The sequence below is a fragment of the Elephantulus edwardii genome, unplaced genomic scaffold (genome assembly GCF_000299155.1).
Source record: "Elephantulus edwardii isolate Elephantulus edwardi_28Jun2011 unplaced genomic scaffold, EleEdw1.0 scaffold00116, whole genome shotgun sequence".
Classification (NCBI taxonomy): domain Eukaryota; kingdom Metazoa; phylum Chordata; class Mammalia; order Macroscelidea; family Macroscelididae; genus Elephantulus; species Elephantulus edwardii.
Window position 1 is genome coordinate 7,874,873 of NW_006399866.1, and position 20,000 is coordinate 7,894,872.

General features: G+C 36.5%; 1 protein-coding gene across 5 annotated transcripts in view; it reads left to right on the forward strand.

The window, feature by feature from the left end:
• Positions 1–20,000, forward strand: part of MAPKAP1 (mitogen-activated protein kinase associated protein 1) — a 372,056-nt gene that overhangs the window by 44,689 nt on the left and 307,367 nt on the right. For all 5 annotated transcript variants that reach the window (XM_006892559.1, XM_006892556.1, XM_006892555.1 and 2 more), the window contains one exon: positions 7,693–7,841. In XM_006892559.1, coding sequence (XP_006892621.1) covers positions 7,693–7,841 — 149 coding nt within the window. The remainder of the gene's footprint in view (positions 1–7,692; positions 7,842–20,000) is intronic.

Below are 20,000 nucleotides of genomic sequence, written 5' to 3' on the forward strand. Positions count from 1 at the left end.
GCACATAACAACAACAACATCTGCTGTCATCTTGCTTTCCCTGTCCTTCCTTACCTTTTACTTGAACTTGTTTCTTATCTGGGAGAAATTTTGGAGACACTCTTTTATTTGCTGGTTATCTATTGGTTAGTTTTAGTCTGATTTTTAACTTTTGCTTTGTTGTGCTGCCAACCCAAAGGCAGGTGATTCAAACCACCAGCTGCTCCTGGGAGAAGGATGGACAGTCTTTTGTTCAGTTTACAATGTACTGTTGAAACTGAGTCATTTGTCCTCCAGAGTTTCCTGTTTAGATTTTGCTAATTGTATATTCATGAACTTATTTTAACATCCTTCTCTTTAGATTGTTGTCCTTTACTTCCTAAAAGCTAATAGTTAGATATAATTACTAGCTCAGATTGAAGTTTGATTTTAGGTAAGAATATTTTGTACCTGGTGAGTTTGAATGTGATAAGCTATAACAGAGCTTTTATTGTACTTTCTCTTATACCGTGTTTTTGTTGTATACTATAGAGTCAGAACCAACCCATAGCTGCCTCTCCAGCAGGTTTTCAGAGGCAGTTTATTCCATGGAGCAGCTCAGTGGCCTCTAACCATGTGCCGTTGGGATTGCAGTGCAGCTTCTTGCCACTAGGCCACCAGAGCTCCATATCAGGAAATAAAATGTCTTCTATTCTTTTTGTGATTTTAAGATTGATGGGGCGGGGGTGGGAGTGGGTGGAAATGATCATGGAGTCAGGTGTTGTCATTCTAATTTATCCATTATAAAGTTATCCACTATAAATTGACTGAACGTAGTGATCGATGGGCAGTATTGTTTTTGCCACTTGTTGAGTTGGCTTAGACTTCCGGTGATCCCTTGTATACAAAGTAGAAGTGCTCCATAGGGTTTTTCAAGCAAAACCCTAGTAGCAAAACCCTAGTGCTACTGGAAGGAAAACATCAAGCTTATCCTTAGAGATGCCTCTCGTGGATTTGAACTGCTAGCCTTGGGGCTAGAAGTTGAGTACTTAACAGTTTGTACCACCCAGAGCATTATTTTATTATAATTGTTGTTTGTTAGGTGTCATCCAGTTAGCTCTGACCCATAACCATGGTATGAACAACAGAACAAAACCGTGCTTGATCCTGCACCATCTTCATGATTTCTGCTGTTTCAGCACAGTCACTTTGTCAATCTGTATTTTAATTTTATCAGTCTGTCTTTAATTGACTAGTTTTCAGATAAAGAAAAACTTTTCTTTCATCTATTATTTGATTATCCTTATGGTTTTTATAAGAAAGGAAGAATAAATACATAATTCTTTCCCTTTGTTAATAGTTTTCAGAATTACATTATCCAATGCAGATGACCAATGAGAGTTATATTTCCCCCTTTGTATTGCTATGACTTTCTGAGTATGTAAAGCATATTTTATCGTTTTTAACTTATTGAAAGCTTTTTTTAAATGCTAAAACTATAATTTGTTTGCATGGTAAGTGCTTTCATACTGACTTATATTCTTCTTTTGACATAGTTCTTGTAATCTTTCATAGCTTCCTTCCTTTCTGTATGATTAGATGGTCCAGGATCATATATATTTTCTTTCCCAAATCAGAAAACTACTATTTTTCCAATTAAGCCTGAGGGAATCACAATTTGAGTGGTACAGAAACTCACTGGAGATGAATTGTATTGGGAAAGTCAGCTGTCAGGGACATCTCCAGAGTACTGAAGAGCAACGATGTCAGTCTCAAGACCAAGTTGTGCCTGATCCAGGCCATGGTCTTCACAATTATGTGCTATGCTTTAGAAAGCTGGACAGTGACTAGGGATGATAGGAGGAGAATTGATGCCTTAGATTTGTGGTGCTGGGGAAAAATATTGAATATACCGTGAATGCTAGGAGAACAAACAGGTTCATCCTAGAGAGGATGAAATCAAGGTGCTCCTTAGAGGCAAGGATTCTGAAGCTCCATTGGACATACTTTGGGCATGCTTTAAGAAGGAACCAGTCCTTGGAGAGGAACATTATGCTTGGGAGGGTGGCAGAACAGTGCAGGAGAGGAAGACCCTGGATGAGATGGATCAATGACTAGGGTAATGGAGATGGGTGTGTCTGAAACACCAAGATTGGCTCAGGATAGAGCATAGTACGGTTATACATATTGTCACTATGAGTCGTAGGTGATTTGACTGCACATAATAACAATAGCAACAACAAAGCTTTTTCAGTGGAAATAGTTCTTGTTTTTAGTTTTTAAATGGAAATTAATTTTAAAACTTTTTAAAAAGAGGAGTTAACATACTGAGTTAATGCTGATAATCCATTTTAGGATCACTATCATGTGCTATATAATATTTATTTGTACAACATCTGATCACATATATGTTCGTCCTCTCAACACCTGATTCCAGTTATATAACAAAAATACTACTTTGCAATCTACATAAAAACATTTTTATTACTGAATAATACTGCAGTAATGTGATGTGTAGAAAGGTACACTTACGCAGTGTACTAAGACAAACATTTTAGTAACTGATATTAGATACGAACTATGTTTAACAGTTTCCATTTACATACACATTTGTTAAGAGAGATTTAGGAGTGAAGTAACTCATAATCTGGGGAGTGCCGATATATAGAACACGGTGTTTGTGCAATATCCAAATCATTTAATGTTCTATTTCACAGAATGTATGATGTACAATTGTACAGATGTACAATTATGCAGAATTTTTACTTTTCTCATTATGTTATATGCATCTTTTCTCTTATGTTTAAAGCCCTGCCAACAGAATAGAAGCAGCAGTGTATAATCACTAACAATATGATTACTAAAAACAATTTTTTTCCCTATTGGATATATCCCATTAGGGACTATACAAATTGCTATGTAATAAAGTTGCTTGAAATAATTCCTCTCTCTGTAGTTAAATTGATAACTCACTGTTACACCAAGTTCATTTATTTCATTTTGCTTTTCTATTTTGAGGGAGCTCCGGGGAGCCTGTGGGGCATTGTGCTGCTAACCCAAAGGCCCTGTCTCTGTGGTGGTTCAGATCTACCAGTGGCTCAAAGGAAAAAGATGGATAGTTCCCTTCCATGTATTTATATTCTCAGAAACTCAGTGGAGAGTCAGCTATGAGTCAGCTTTGACTCGACAGCAATGATGTTTGATTGAGTTTATTTCTTAAGATTGTAATTTTAATTTAATCCTTTTTAATAATTATGTAAAAAATGTACATGATTCCCAAAGCCAAATACATAAAACAAGGTAAAATCAGAGAGATATAGCTTTGATCCTCTTAATTTTGGCTGTTTATATCTTTTAGATAATAAATTTTAAAATCTTTTTGGTTTTTCTATATACTTAAAACCGTATTTAACCGTATTCTTATTCATATGTAAGCTCTTTTTAGATAAAAGATAACATATTATTTTACATGCTTTTTAAACTTATGTCCTTAAGATTACTCTGGAGCTGTATCTAGGTCATTTTGTTGTACAGCTGCATAGTTCTCTGTGAGGGATCTTTGGTGGTATAGTCTGTAGAGAGTTATGCTCCTAATCCAAAGGCATTCTACTCCCTTGGGGTAACTACTGTTCCAATTTGTATATCACCACCATTTGGTTTTACCTCTTGTAAATAATATTTAAAAACAAGGCTGGATATGATTATAAATGGAGAGAACATAGATAGTGAAAAGATATTCAAGCACTAAACTTTAGAGATTTCCAGTGTTTTGAAGTTGGGAAAATTGAGGAGAGAAAAGCAAGGGAACTGAGAAAAATAAAGCCTGAGAAGCAGGGTAAGAACCAGATCAAGAGTTTTCCTGGAAACAAAGTGAAAAAGCTTGAAAAAAGAAAACAGTGATGAACTGCATCAGATACTGCCCAGAGGTCTTGTAAGATGAAAATTAAAAATTGACCATTGGAGTTAGTGACAAAGAGATCACTAATGAACTTAATGAACACTGCATTGGTTGAGTGATAGGGCCTGGATGCCTGATTATAGATGGTTTAAATAAATGAGAGGAGAGAATTGGAAAGCAAGAACATAAGCAACTCTTTAAGAAACAAACGGGTAGAAATAGATAGTAACTGGACAGGAATATGAGTTCAAGAAATATTATTTTTTTAAAAGGAGTAGTATTTCAGTGTGTTAGTGTTCTGATGTGACCAGTTCAGTGAATAGGGGAAAATGAAAATAGTTGGGAGAGAACTGGTTAAGAGACTAGGTTGGCAAGAAATGATGGGGTTTAATGCACATATGTAACAACTGGTCGTAGGGGCACTGGCAGCTCAACAAAGGTAACGGGACGGAAAAGTAAATGAGTTTGCAGTTGAGACCATGCAAGAATTCTGTTTTTTCATGATACAGTCATCCTAAAAGTGTGGAAAAAAGAAGATTATCAGAGATTTTAGAAGTCTAAATCTGAATTAGTCTGAGAATGCAAGAGTTAATATATCATCATGTCAAATCTAATTTTCCTGACAACAGTTGTCTAATTCTGGATAAAGTATTACCTTAGTTTCTTCAATTAATAAATTGCATGTGGGAATAAACTTCTACTACTTAAAATACCACTTTGAGGACCCTGAGTGGTATAGTTTGGTACAAATTTCAAGGTACTTGGTTTAAATCTAAAGGTTAGTGCTTTGAAACCCATGCAGTAGCATCACAGCAGAAAGACCTGGCTATCTGCTTTCATTAAGATTTTCTGTCTCTCATAACTGGTCCTCCATTGGGATTCCAAGTCTGTAAATTATATGGGAAGAGATTGTCCATCTTTCTCTCAAAGAGTGGCTAGAAGATTCTAAGTTCAGAGTGGTTCTGCCTTTGGATTATCAGTGCAGCTCCCTATGGACTATACCAGCAGTGTTCCCTATCTTAATTAATGGAGTCTGCCCTTCTTTTTCCCTCAGAGTGGCTGGTGGATTTGAAATGCTGACCTTTTTTGGTAGTCGTCTGATATGTTATATACCATGCCACTAGGGCTGCTTGTAAAGATTATAGCCAAGAAACTCCTGTGGTAAAGTTCTATTCCATGAGTTGGAATTGGCTCAACAACAATAGATTTGTTTTTTAAAACTGTAATCTGAAATTTTTTAAATGAATGTTTAAAATCTGTTGGCGTTGTCTGATTATGTATATTCAGAATCTGGAATTGGATAGTGAAGTACCACATTTTAAAGAGAATTGGATCATTTTTTCCTGGTTTGCTATAAACCTCCAGGGACTCATTTGATAAATGTCCTCGCCAAATTGTTGAAAAGGTAGTTTTAAATATTTTTTAAGTTCTAATTTAGAATTTTGGTCTTTGTTGATTTGGCTGTGCTCAAAATGGAACAGGTTAAATCTTTTCATTATAGATTTTAAGATCTCAGATTTATTTTAAAAGTTCAAGTGTGGAAATTTTCTAATATTCAAGAAAATGACAAAGAATTATGAACTCAGATGTGCTTATTACCCATCTCCTAAACAATATACAAATTGATTTATAGAGTTAAATAATCTTTGAGAAGATAAACATCTAACTTGTCTTAATTCACTAATGAATAAGAACTTAGGTTCTTATTTAATTGGTTTCAATCATTAAGGAGTCCTCGTGGTGTAGTATGTGTGTTGGGCTACTAAGTGAAAAGTTGGCAGTTCTAATCCACCAGCTGCTCGATGGGAGAAAAATGGTCAGGCACTTTCTGTGAAGATTTAAAGCCTAACAACGTGATGGAGGGTCACTATGAGTTAAAATTGACTCCATGCGAGTGGGTTCAATCATTAATTGATAAAGCGAAAGTTTAGTGAGGGTCTTCTTTTCTCATTAATGAATAATGCCTGAGAGCCTTGGCAGGGGTGTAAATCCTAGCTTTGTTATTTAAAAGCCACTTAGCTTTTTACTAATAAAAATATTTAAAACTTAATTTTCTCTATTAATAAAATTGAGATAATGATAATATTTATATTACAGAATTATGAAGATTAAATGAGTTATGTACATTTTAGCATTGTATGCATTACATTGACTTGCTCTTATAAATGCTAGTGCCGGTCTTTCTCTTTACTTCATTATCTTTGTCATCAAACTATTATAGTAGATGCTGCTGGAGAATGAAAGGATTGAGATGTGAACCTTGACTTTGAAGAACTAGACAGCTAAAAGCATATAGTATTAGGGCCAGAACAAAGCTTCAAGATTATTTAATATGTTAAACTTAGAGGTTTAGTGGGTTGTTCAGTATCACATAGCTATTGACAGAAGTGAAGTTCTACTGACATGGCCCATAGCATGCTGTGTTGACAACCAAAAGACTGAGTTACTCAAGTGTGTTGACAACCAAAAGGCCAAGTTACTCAAGTGATTTGAATCCACCAGAACTCAGTGGGACAAAGATGGGCAGTCTCCTCCTGTTAAAGTTCTTCAGTCTTGGAAGCCCAAGGAAGAGTCAGAATTGGCCCAATGGTAAGGGAAAGTTTTTTTGAGATTATTAACAGAGATGAATAATGTTTATGTAGTGCTTAACATATCAGGCTGCTAACCAAAAGGTCAGCAGTTCAAACTCACCAACTATTCCATAGGAGAAAGATGGGAACTTTACTGTCACAGTGATTTATAGCCATAGAAATCTGATGGAGGGTGGCTATGAGTTGGGTTTGATGGTAGTGTTTGATTTTTGGGAGTAGAAGTGGGGTTATTATTGACAGAGCTAGGCTGAAACTTGGGTCTTATATCTATAATTGCCTTTTTTTATAGTATAGTTACTTTAATGCTTTATTTCTCTGTCACTCTCTCCTCTCCCCTCCCACCATCAAACTCTCCATTTGCAGTCAAGTTGATTAGTATTCATGAAGATCCAATGTGTGTCCAAGTAGAAATATGTTCCATAGAGTTTTCAATTGCTCATTTTTCAAGCCTTTCTTCCAGGGTACATTGGGTAGAATCAGACCTTCAACCTTTAAGTTGCAATGAGGGTAATTGCAATGAGGATAAATGGTTTGTGATACCTAGGGATTCCTCTTTAAACCCTGTTGTTGTTATGTGCCATGAAGTTGGAACCAACCCACAGCATACCCTCCAGCAGGTTTTCAAAGGCAGTAAATCACATGGTGGAGTAGCTGTGGATTAGAACTGTGTGCCTTTGAGATTGTAGCACAGCTTTTCTTACCACTTGGCCACCAGTGGTCCCTACCCTTTAAACCCTACAGGGTTCCCCCCCCCCCTTTTCTAAATCAATACAATTTCTCAAATTTATTTTTTTTTCCTTAAAGAAGTACTTCTAATTTCTGTCAAAAAGGAGGTGAGGAAAAGTCCTTCCTTTGTAAACTCTAAAATAAAGATTTGGGGATCCAGGTTCGATACACACAAAAAGTGTAGTTTACAAAATAATCAACTAAAATATATTTTACATGGATTATGTTTCCATTGATACTCTACCAGGTACATTTTCAGGTTTGGAAAAAAAAAAATTCCACATCTAAAAAACCCCAAATCTTTTTAAATTGACAATCCTGACATGTGGTTTGTTGGTTTTTTCCTATTCAGTGAACAAACATTATACTTGAGCAGTATACTTTCAGTGCTTATAACATATGTCTGTGGTCATTTCTTCTTAAGGTTCTAAGGAGAATTTTTTTTTTAGGAAAGGTGAGCCAGCTGTCTCATACACTGTATAATCACAAAGATGTTTTTATCTTCCTTCTGAATTACAGCCCAGGAATTAAAGTCACTATTTGAAAAAAAGTCCCTCAAAGAAAAGCCTCCGAGTTCTGGAAAGCAGTCGATACTGTCTGTACGCCTGGAGCAGTGCCCTCTGCAGTTGAATAACCCTTTTAACGAGTATTCCAAATTTGATGGCAAGGTAAGTAAAATGAGAACTTGTCACTGAGAAGGAAAACTCAACTGAGAGTGGTTGTTGTGTTATTTGCTTAATTTAAGGGTTTCAAAGATGCCTCAGCATAATTATTCAGAATGTTACATTTTCTGAGACTGTTGATGTAAAATGGTATGATTATAAATTAAGTTTCTTCTCCACGAGAATTTATTTGAAAAGATTGAAACAAACCCTGATTACTTCTTCTCACATTTAATCACTTAAATGTATTGATAATTTTGATTGAGTGGATATGATTAGTCAAGGTCTTAGTGTGCTGGATAAGGATGACAGAAGAATTGATGCTTTTGAGTTGTAGTGCTGGAGAAGCATATTGAACATACAATGGACTACTAAGAGAACAAATAGCTCTATATTGGAGAGGGTGAAACCAAGTTGCTCTCAGGAGGCAAGAATTTTGAAACTCCCATCTCACATTCTTTGGGCATGTAGCTAGAAGGGACCAGTCCTCAGAAAAGAACATCATGCTTGGAAGGGTGGAGGGACACTGCAGGAGAGGAAGACCCTGGATAAGATGGATTGACACTATGATTGGGGTTACGGGGGTAGGTGTATTGTTGTGAGTCACAAGTGACTCTGTGGCATATAGCAAACAACAGTTGTGGTGGAAAGGAGTTCTGATGACATAGTGTATTATGTGTTGCACTGCTTCCCAAAAGGTCAGTGATTAGAATCTACTAGTTGTTCTACAGAAGAAAGATGAATAGTCTTCTCCAGTAGAGTTACAGCCTGGGAAATCTGATAAAGGATTGCTGTGAGGCAAAATCAACTCAAAGGCAGTTGATTATTGTTTTTTAAAAAAATAACTGGCTTTGGAGGCAGTCAGTGTGATATCTGATTGTTATTATTGTAAAAATTGTTGAAGTTTTAGTTTCATTTCAGAATTTTAGGTCATTGTATTGCATTATATTACATTATTTCATTATAGGGAATCTGGTTTGATACTTGTTATATAGGAAGGCTATTTTTGTAACTGTTATTAAAAATTGGTGTTACAAAATTAAAGTGTCTTTATTTTACATTTATAAGAATGATTATATTTCAGGTGGAGTATAGTTCTCTGTGCATTGAGACTCTTCCCCTCTATTACTTGACATTCTGTACTAAGCTAAGAAAGATCTGTTTCAGGAGACAGTAACAGTTGTTTTTTAATATTTATTGCCATTATGTTTGCTGTTTGGCAGTGGTGTGGGGTTGTTAAGTGATAGGTTGTTGCTTGCAGTGATTATTTACAATTTGTCTTATTTCTGTTAAATTGAAAATGAATAAACACTGAACTCTTTTTGCTTACATTTTCCTTATTTTGAAGCTTGCTCTCTCAGTTGTGATCTTTGAACAAGGAAATATTTTCTCATTGACATACTCTTACTTCACACAAGTGAGCATGTTTCCATAAGTTTGTTGTTCTCATGTTGGAATTGAGCATAGCTGATCCCCCACCCCAGCCAGAAATTCAGAGGCTGTAACTCATACAGGAGGAGATTGCTCATTTTTCTTCTTGGAGCAGCTGATGGATTTGAACTGCCCGCCTTTGTATTGGCAGCACAGTTTTTACCACTAAGCCACCAGAACTCCTATAGTTTTAAGCAGACATAGATAGCCATCAGCATGTGGTATTAGTGATATTTATGGGGACAAAGAGCAAGAATTAGAACACAAAATGTGTAAATGACATAATAGTCCTAATATACTTGACAGTTTCCTCCAGAAAAATCTAAGAATACTTTTAATAAGTTATAGGTATTGATAGTGGTGTAATAATACATCTTATTTGGTCTGATTTTTTTTTCTTCGTTCTTTTGGTAGAATATAGCAAAGAAAAGGAATCTTCCATCTGTTCACTGTGATTGTCAACCTATTTATGTATTAGAACTTGAATTAGACTGTAGAATTTTGTTAATACTACAATTGTGAGAAGCCATTATTTGGATTAGATTAGATTAGATGGCTGGAATCTATTCCCATTGCTTGATACCACCTCATTGTTTAAGAAAATTATTACAGGAATAACTAATGTATAATAATAATAATAATATGTAGAACAGCTTATTTGGGAGGCTGGTCTTTAGGAGGAGGAATACGGCATCAGAATTGGAAGAAGACTTACCAATTTGTGTCATGCTGAAAACATAATCTTGCTTGATGAAACTGAGGAAGACTGACGTGTCTGCTGCAGTAGGTCAAGGACTGAGTCTTCAATATGGATTCAAGCTCAGTATCAAGAAAATAAAGATTCTCAACACTGGGCCAGTTGACAACACCATGCTAGATAGAGAAGAGATTGAGATTGTTGACACCAGCAGCCAGGAAATCAAAAGATGGATTGGATTAGTAAAATCTACTGTCAGGGACCTATCCAGAGTGCTGAAGAGCAAAGGTGTCAGTCTAGAGACTAAGGTGCACCTGATCCAGGCCATGATCTTCACAGTTACTTGCTGTGCATCAGAGGGCTGGACAATGAATAAGCATGAAAGAAGATTTGATATCTTTGAGTTGTGGTGCTGGAGGAGAGTACAGAATATACTGTGGACTTCCAAGAGAACAAACAGGTGTGTCCTGGAGAAGGTGAAATCAAGTTGCTCTCTGGAAGGAAGGATTTTGAAGTTCTGTATAAATCACTTTGAGCATATTTCCAGGAGAGACCAGTCCTTGGAGAAGGACACCATGTTTGGAAGGGTGGAGGAACGACACCCTTGAGATGAGATGAGATGGGTTGACACAATGACTGGGGTAGGAGGGGATGATGTGTCACAGACAGTGAAACTGGCTCAGGATAAGGTGTGTTCAGAGTCCCAGGCACATAACAACAAACAACAACAACAGTAGTGTTGTGATGACAAAATCAATAGCATCGATCTTTAAAATTATTTTAGAATTCTAATTGTGGCCCTAGACTCTAGAAATTAGTTGGATTTGGATTTCTCAGAAGGTTGTGAACTATAGTTGGTGTATATCTAGCTTCTGATACGACAGGGAGAAATTTAAAAGAGTTCCCGGGTCACAGAAGGACTTTTTTTTGGGGGGGAGGCAGGGAATTATTTTTGTTAGATGTAAATTTCATTTTAGATACTTAATGCTTTTGTCATATCAGGTATATAGTATTTGTAATCAGTAAAAGATGTGAGCATGGAGCAGCCATCATTACACATTGATTAAGAAAGATTTACATATTGATAAGTCTTATCTTATGAAGGACACTATTTTATTCTACATATTACAATTGTTAAAATACAATTAAACCCTTGTTCCCATCTATTATTTAATATTGATGCATTTAGCAGATATATAATGAAAGTGGCTAATATTTGAAGGATATTGTACTGTACATATTAAATTAGTCTTTCTTTATCTTTGTGAAATACATCAATATGATAGTCAATGACATCTCAATGATTAATAGTGAATTATACTCGAGTCAAGCCTTTTTGTAACCTAGAAATTAAAATGACTATTCAAATAACACCTCAAAATGATCAAATTAGCATTTTGTGATTGCATAATAATGGGATTGTAGTAGTTATAACAGCACTACGGCTGCCTCTAGAGTTAAGATCATGTCAACCCCTTGATAATAAAGCCTTTTCCTTTAGAGTCAACTTTAATAATTTCCAGATTCATTCTCCTCATAAATCATTTGACATTTAGCACTAAATTTTTGTTACTGTTGTAATTTTAAATTATTTTATTTTTATTCAGATCATATTTAAGAAGTGAAATGAATGTCCTGTTTTAATGATTCACCATCTTGTCATAGAGTTTCATGCTATGTGCCTCAAATAAAGGCTTTTCCTGTGCTCTGGTGGCCTTATTATTAGTAATATTTTTGCAAATTTAAAGCTACTGTGATATGTAGAGCCTTTTTTTTTTCTTCTTACAAATATTCACAGTGCCTTTCTTGGGGATAACATTTGCCTTATTTACATAATTAACTGAGTTGCTTAGGTCTCTTGGGCAAATGGTACTTAATTGGGGAAAGAAGGGGACATGGAAGAGTTTGGGGTCTAATTAAATATGTTAAAAAACTACTTAATTATGTATTTCCTCTAGAGACTAACTGCTGTGAATCCTCCTTAAGATTAAACTATCGTTAAATATGAAAGAAGGATTTTGATTTTGAAAGACTTTACAATTGTGTTTTCATTAAAGTGAGCACTTATAGTGTCTTTTTTAACACTGTGCAAACTGGTTTTGGCAATTCCAATGATAAGTGTCTCTTAGCTATTCCAAATTCTTTTTAGTTCCTGCGGCTGGTTGAGAAGTAACTACTACATTTAGGTGTGTGATTTCTTGTAATTTTGACAAAAATTTTTCAGCAAGTTTATAATTATATGTACATTGTTTCTTTGGTTAAATTTGTGTTTCTGTGATGTATTTTAGATTTATAGATTATTAAGACCTGTTTACTGATCATATTGGAAAATTTCAAGGTAGATTGTAGATTGGTTTTAGGGAATGACTGGACAGATAAGGCAAAACCAGGCTCAACATGTACCTGGATTCGTTAGTGTTTTTTAAAACAAAACCTCCAGATGGTGTCATTAGTAAAACAATACCTGTATTAGAGATGTAGTCTATCAAATAACTTCTTTTACCTATCCTTTTAATTTTTCCATGTAATGGAAATGTTGGTTATGATAGGGCAAAGGGAATCAGTTAGTGACTTAGGTGAGGAGGGAATGTACTCCATTGAACAGTAAATGGTCAGGACTGGTTTAAACTGGTTTAAATGCCCTGGAATATATGTGAATTTCTATCCCCCCCCCCCCTTTTTACTGTTTTACAGAATGTTAATGTTGTTTGTTTTGGGTTGGTTTTTTACAATTTATTTTTTTATGAGTGAAAGCTTACAAACCATTGGGGTGGGGGTGTGTTTTGGAGTTTTTGTTTGTTTTTCTTGTTGTGTACCGTCAAACCGAATCTGACTGGCACAGGTGGAGATTGCCCCTCCTTCTCCAGTGTAGCATCTGGTGGATTTGAACCTCTCCCCTTCAGGATTGTGGCGCAGCTTCTTGCCGTTAGGCCACCAGAGCTGCCTGAAGGTTATGTTGGTTGTTTTTTTATTTTATTTTATTATTTTTGTGTGAGTGTACTGTCAAATCAGATCTGACTAGTACAGGAGGAGATTGTCCCTCTTTCCCCGGCAGAGCATCTGGTGGATTTGAACTGTGTACCTCTGGTATTGTAGTTGCAGCTCCTTGCCACTAGGCCACCAGAGCTCCCCCGAAGGTTATGTTTTAAGAAGTAATCTCACTCTTTCCCATCCATGCTTAATTATATACTGCTGTTATAACAGAACAACTGCAAGTGGATTGCTTCTTTAACAAACCAAGGCTTGATTTTCAAACTTAGGAATTAACCATTCTTCTTTCTGGCAGCCTAGTGAATAATAGCAAGTTGTGCTACAAACTCAAAGGCAGGTGATTTTAATCCACCAACTGCTTCTTGAGACAAAGATAGACAGTCCCCTTGCAGATAATTAACAGTCTTTGAGAACCAACTGGAAGAATAGCTTTGAGTTCATTTCAAACTTGAAGTCTCAGAGTTGTTTTTTTGATCTTTAAAGGGATAATCATGAGTGAGTTATCTTCCAGCTCTGGAGGCTAGAAGCTTGAATTCAGGGGCCAGTTCTAGGGAAGGTTTTCTCTTATCAGCTCAGGGGGAAAGTCCAAAGATTAAAATTCCTGATTGCTTGCAGATGTCCCTTCAGCTTGGCTGCATTCTTTCACTCATCTCTCTCTCTTTCTCTCTCTTGACTTGTTTGATCTCTTTTAGATCTCAAAAGAGATTTTGTAAAATATACACTAAACTTGCCTCTTTAACATAACAAACACATTCTGTTCCCAAAGGGGATTACAAATAGGCCTAGAGGTTAAGATTTACATAATACAGTTTGGTGATACATTCCATAACTTGTACCTTACCACTTTGGTAAGCTTTTTGTGCTTTTGCTTGCTTGCTTGCTTGTTTGTGTTGTTGCTGTTAGGTGCCATTGAGTAGGACTCCTAGCGACCCTATGAACAAAAGACCTGAACTGTGTTCTATCCTGTGCCGTCCTCACACTTTCTGACACACAAGTGATATTGCCTTTGAGTAGTAAGTTCAGTTCATTGCTGAATCTCCACTAGCTATTTCAGAAGTTGTAAATCACATGGAAGGAGAATGTCTATCTTTCTTACCCAGACTGGCTGGCTGGTGGATTTGAACTGCTGGCCTTTGGATTGGCAGTGTAACTTCTTTTGACTAGGCCACCAGAACTATGCAGGTTTACATTCAGATACCCATCGCCAGTCAAGACAATTATAAACAAAGAAATGTTAGCAGTTATCAGTTGTGTTGCCTAGGTATTTTTTCTACCTCTCTGAGTTTCAGTTTTCTTACCTTTGAAAGGGAAATTAAAGTTATTACCAGAATAAAGCACTTAGCATAAGGAGCCCCCTAGCACCTTACCACAGAGTTTGAGAGTTTGTAAATCTTTACTGTAGGAGATTGCCTATCTTTTCTCACTGGTGGTGGCTTCAGACTGCCAACCTTTTGGTTAACAGCCCTAGATCTCCTCATTTCTGACTCTATATTGCAAAGAAGGAATATTAATTCCTGTGTACTTCATTAGGTTTTGGGAGGATAGAATGAGATGGAAATGTACATAAAACTAAGATTTTAAATAAAATGTGCACTAAACTAGATGATGTGGTTTTTTAATGTTGGGTTTTGACCTTTCACTTCAAATTGACTAATCCAAGTAATTTTTGGTTGTGAGTTCCTTCCCTCCAATAGCTATTTTTTAAACAGGTAAAAGATTCTTTTAAATAGGTAAAAGATAATCCAGTATTAGTAATTCTTGGGAATTAATTATAAAATATTTTACCTGTTTTATTTAGCTAAATTCTGTTCATTAAAATATAAGTATTTGTCTTGGCAAGCTTTTAGAAACACGGAACTAGTTCTGTTTCATGTAGACAAGTGACTCTTTTTAGTATTAACTTGTTAGAAAGTAACCATTTCTCTGAAATTATTTTAACTGGGAAGTTGCAGAGAGCATGGGGGAAGGGATAATTCATGAGTGCTAATTGCTTGGCTGTTAATTTTCGTAAGTGTTGATAGAAGCAGTTCCTTAAATTAAACTTTGTTTAAAATGTATCAGGGGAAATATTCCACAATGTCGAGCCTGAAGTGAAAATTAATATGAATGCTGTGGCAATTAACACATACTGGTTAATAGCTTTTAGCAGCATTTTGGGATGATAGTCCTTAAATACATTTTTGCATGCTGCTCTTGTTTCAGCATTGTTCCAGTCTATGTCTAGATAATTATGAACAAATGTTTTCTACAACCATTGACATTAAATAGCTTTCTTTAAAGAACATCACTTAAAACTTTATAGAAAAGATTGGAGTTACTGAGAAATGTTGTAAACTCAGAAGAGGTCAGTGAATTGAAATTGCATTTTAAAAATTGCCCTTAAAAAATGTTCATTGTCTGAACTGAGAATATTTGGCATTATTATAGAGATGGTCTCCTCTGATATGTTAAGCTTACATTAGCCTTCAGGATCTCTTTAAAAAACAAAACAAAAAAAGATTTCCTGAGTGTCTTAGTGTTGCTTTCTTGCTAAGCAGCAGCTTTTGGTTTTTGCAGCCTGAGCTGAGTGGCCTTGAGCCTGAGGGGCCTTCTGGCATTTGGACTTCTTACCTCCCTTTTATCCACAGCAATTTTATACCTCTAGAGAACCTCTGAGAATGAAGTTGTTTGCATAGTATTCACCCAGCTGCCCCCTTTTCCCGTCACATAGAGGAGAAGTCCAAACTTTGATACGAAGAAGCTTTATTCTGAGAGAAAAGTGGAAAAGATATTAATAGTAGGAGTTTATTGTAATAGAGTGCCCTGACCATAAGAATAGCAAGTGTCTCAAGAAATAGTCAATAAAACAAAAATCAGCATTTTTTTCTGATAGTCTCTGCTTTCAACCAGTATCCATTTGACCTCAGCAATAATAGACCAACTTGAATTTCTAGTGTGTAAAGATATGATGAAGATGGCACAGGATAGGGCAGTGTTCAGATTGGCACTTCATAGGGTTGCTATGAGTCATACTCCACTTGATGGCATCTAACAATAACAAGAACTAGAGAAGTCTTACTTTCTAGAGACTGAGAGTAAACAGTACTAGAAAACTCAAGTGTAAGGAAGTAGTATAAAAGTATAAAGTCAGTTCTGAAAGAGCTTTTAAAAAAGAGGTAGTATGTTAACTCAGGGGAGCTCTTGTTGCCTAGTGGTTAGAAACCATGCTGCAGTCCCTCCCAAAGTCTTGCAGCCTGAGTCCACAAGCTCCTCTGCAGAAGGCTGGGCAGTCTCCTCCTGTGAAATTTACTGCCTCTGAAAACCCCCTACAAAGTCAGCTATGAGTCACTTCCCACTCGCGCCACACACCACCACCACAGCATATTAAGTTATGGATGGGGTTGTCCACAGGGAGTTGTACTGCTAACTCAAAGGCCATGCTTATCTGGGGATTCGGTCCACCAGTGGCTCTGAGAGAAAAAGATGGAAAGATGGACAGTCTTATCCTCTGCACTTGACAGCCTTGGAATCTCAGTGCAAGGTCAGCTATGAGTTGGTTTCAACCCAACAGCAGTGAAAGAGAGACTGAATTTAAACATCTAGATTGACTTCTGAGTACTTGTTTCTCTATTGTGAGCTTTTCCCCTCTGGGCCTAATTTCTACAGTTTCTTCTGAACTCTGCCAGTCTCCTCAGGGGGCCTTTTCTGGTTGGATGTCCCTCTTCAAGAGATCCCCATTTGAGAGAGAATTCACTGATGTCTTAAAGGTAGGTTATTCAGAGAAAGGCAGAAAGAATTTTGCTGTAGAAAGAACTTATTTATGAGGTTAGGTTAGAATTCAGCCATTTGCTTGCTTTGTGACATTGGGCAGATCACTTTGTCTCTTTGAGTCTCTTTTCATACCTGTAAAATGAGATTAATGAGAATACCTTAAGATACTGTTGTGATAAATACCTTAAGATACTGTTGTGCAAAGTGCCTGTTGTGTGACCAGTGCTGAAAGTCTTTTAGTTCTCTTTTCTTTCACCACATTGACATTCATTCATTCATTAATTTATTCAACAATTAGTTAATTAATTAGAAAAGACCTAGTGTGTACAGGTATTGTAAAAGTCAGTTTTACTTGTACTGGTAGGCAAAAACACTGTGACTGCATGGGTTTATTCTGTAAATGGAATATAGATGTCTGGGTTCATGGAATTGGGGTGGCCCACTGAAACCATCTGCCCTTAGATGATGTCCTTTTGAATTTTGAGTCTTTAAAGAGCTGTTTTCCTAAAATTACATTTAAGTCAAATAGTAATAGCCTGCTAAGCAGCTTAGGGGGAGGAGATTGGTTTGCTTAGGCATTGGAGTCTTTTAGAGAATTACCTACGTGCAGTCAGTTTCAAGGAACGAAAACCCCAGGGTTGGCTGGAAAATGTACAGCATGTCCATAGTGGCTTTTCTCCATTCATCTGGACCCTTGCAAGTGCTCTGATGCTATCTCTTATGAAAGTAATATGAAAATAACCTAACAAAACTATTTTTCACTATTAACACTGCCCAATTCATATTATAATCACAGAAAAATGATTTGGATTGCTCAGTTTTGGTGTTTCTTTATGCATTTAGGTTTTTGGCAGTGAGAAGAAAGATAATATATATAATATATAGGATATAAATAATCACCAAAATGAAGGTAAAATTACAATCTTAGTATAGTTACAGCTAGTTAATTACTAAGTTTCAGGAAACGTACTAGGTGCTTTGAGAACCTTAAAAGGGTACCAGAAGTGGTTGGAAGTTAAGATGAAGCACAAAGAAAGGACCACCAGAGATATGACCTCTATAACTCAGCCAGCTTTATAAAGCCAGGCTCCAGAGAGCTTGACCTGTTACCATGAGAAGAGGAATAAGGGGAAATCCAAGTGTGCTTTTATACAGGGACAAGAGTTGGATTACAATAATGGGAGTTGGAGGGAAGGCAGGAATGGCACGCAGGGAGTTTTCCTTGGTGGGAGGGGATGGGGCAGAGTAACCTCTTTCTAAGTAGATTCTTAAACTGCACAACAAATGAGGGATGGTTCTGCAGTTGCAACCCAACAAATGGTATCTTGGATACAGTGACTCTTGACCTGAGAGCAGAAGGATAAGTAAGAGCTAACAAGGTAAAGGTAAAGGGTCTGGGGCACTTTGGAGTAACTGAAAGAAAGTTGTGTGACTAGAGCCCCAGGTGAGGTGTTGTGGGAACAGGCCAAGTACAGCTTATAGAAATGTCCTCTTTAACGTAAAAGCATAGGAATCCTTGAGCAAGTTTAAATGAAGAAGTAAGGTGGTAAGATCTATGGTTTGTAAAGACCACTGGATCTGTGTTGAGAAGAATACGTCAGATGTTTGGAGGAACAGGGAAACCAATCAGAAAATTGCTTGTGGTCTGGTCAAGAGATTGGTTTCTTGACTTATTTCCTGGTGATAAAAGAGTTTTACTTTTCAAGGAGAAGAGTGAATTGTGGGGAGAGGGTACAGGGAGAAAAGTGCAACAATGAATGAATGAATGGAAACCCTAAGTCTTTGTAAACTTTCATTTAAAATTAATAAAAAAAATTTTAAAAAGATGAAGTGAATATAAAAGAGATTAAGAGATTTAGGATGTAAAAATGCTGAGACTAGTTTATAGGGGACTGTAGAGGTGGATAGATAAAGACCCTGGTGCAGTTAGTTAAACATTGTACTACTATCCAAAGGATGGGTGATTCTAAACCATTAGGAGTTTTCTGAGAGAAAAAAAATAAGGCAGTCTTCCCATAAAGATTCACATCTTCAGAAACCCTATGATCTTGTCTTAGAGGGTTGCTATGATTTTTAACTGACTCAATAAAGGTGAATTTGTTTGTTTGTATGGATTGCTTATGGAGATGAGAAATAATTGAGTTTTAAGGATCAGATTCTGGATCAGTTCCGGTTTGTGGAGCTGAATGGATGATAATACTATCTCTCTGTTTCCTAACTATCTGTTCCTGATTAGGAAACACTGAAAGAGGGCAAGGTTGGGATATATACTAGTATTGTGATTTAATTTGAGTTTGTTGACTACAGCTCACAGTTTGTTATAGTGTTTCTTAAAATACTACTCATCCTTTTTAAAGTGATTTGATGCTCCCCAATTGCTTGGTTTGTATTCTGGGGAATTTGCAACAATCATCTTTGAGTTGAGACTGGGCTGGGAACTAAGATCCTATTGTTTCCCGTTTTATAGTCAGCTTTGGAGCACTAGTTACCTCTTCTGTGGAAACAAAACTGTGTTCTCAAGACAAATTGTTATGAGTTAAAAAACAATGAGAAAATAATTTTAAATAAGGAAAATGTCAGATCATTTAAGAAAATATATTCATTAGTTTTTAGAAGTTAGGGGATTGAGAGAGAAAACACACATTGTTTGTTAGTAAAAGATTACTATTAGCATTCTACCTTCTCCCTGCTTAATTATTAGATGAGCAGATGAACTCTGATTGAATGACCATTAAGCACACTTCCTGTTGTTGTGTGCCTTTGAGTTGAAACTGACTTATAGCTGACCCTCCAGTAGCCTTTCAGAGACACTGCATGAGAGGAGATTGTTCATCCTTTTCTTGTGGAGCAACTGGGGGATTCGAAACGTGCACCTGAGGGATTGCAGCACAGCTTCTTGCCTCTAGGCCAACAGGGCTCCCTTTCTATTGATTTTTCTGATGTACAGACCGATTTTTATTAAAATATCTTCACACAGCCATCTATCCATCCACCTGGTCATCCAACAAATTATTTACAAAACACTGGAAGGCTTAGTTCAAAGGTTTGTTGCATACTGGCTCTGTACTAGCCAGAAACAAGCCAAGCCACTGCCATCAAGCTGTTTCCAATTCACAATGACACTAGAGGACAGAAAAGAATGGCCCAGAGGGTTTCCAAGCCTAGAAGTCTTTACAGAAGCAAACTGCCACATTTTTCTTCCATAGAACTTTTGTTTCACAAATTTCACAAGTGAACGTCTTAATAATTACGCTACTTGGTCTCTAATAATAAATGGCTGACCTCCCTGGAGGAAC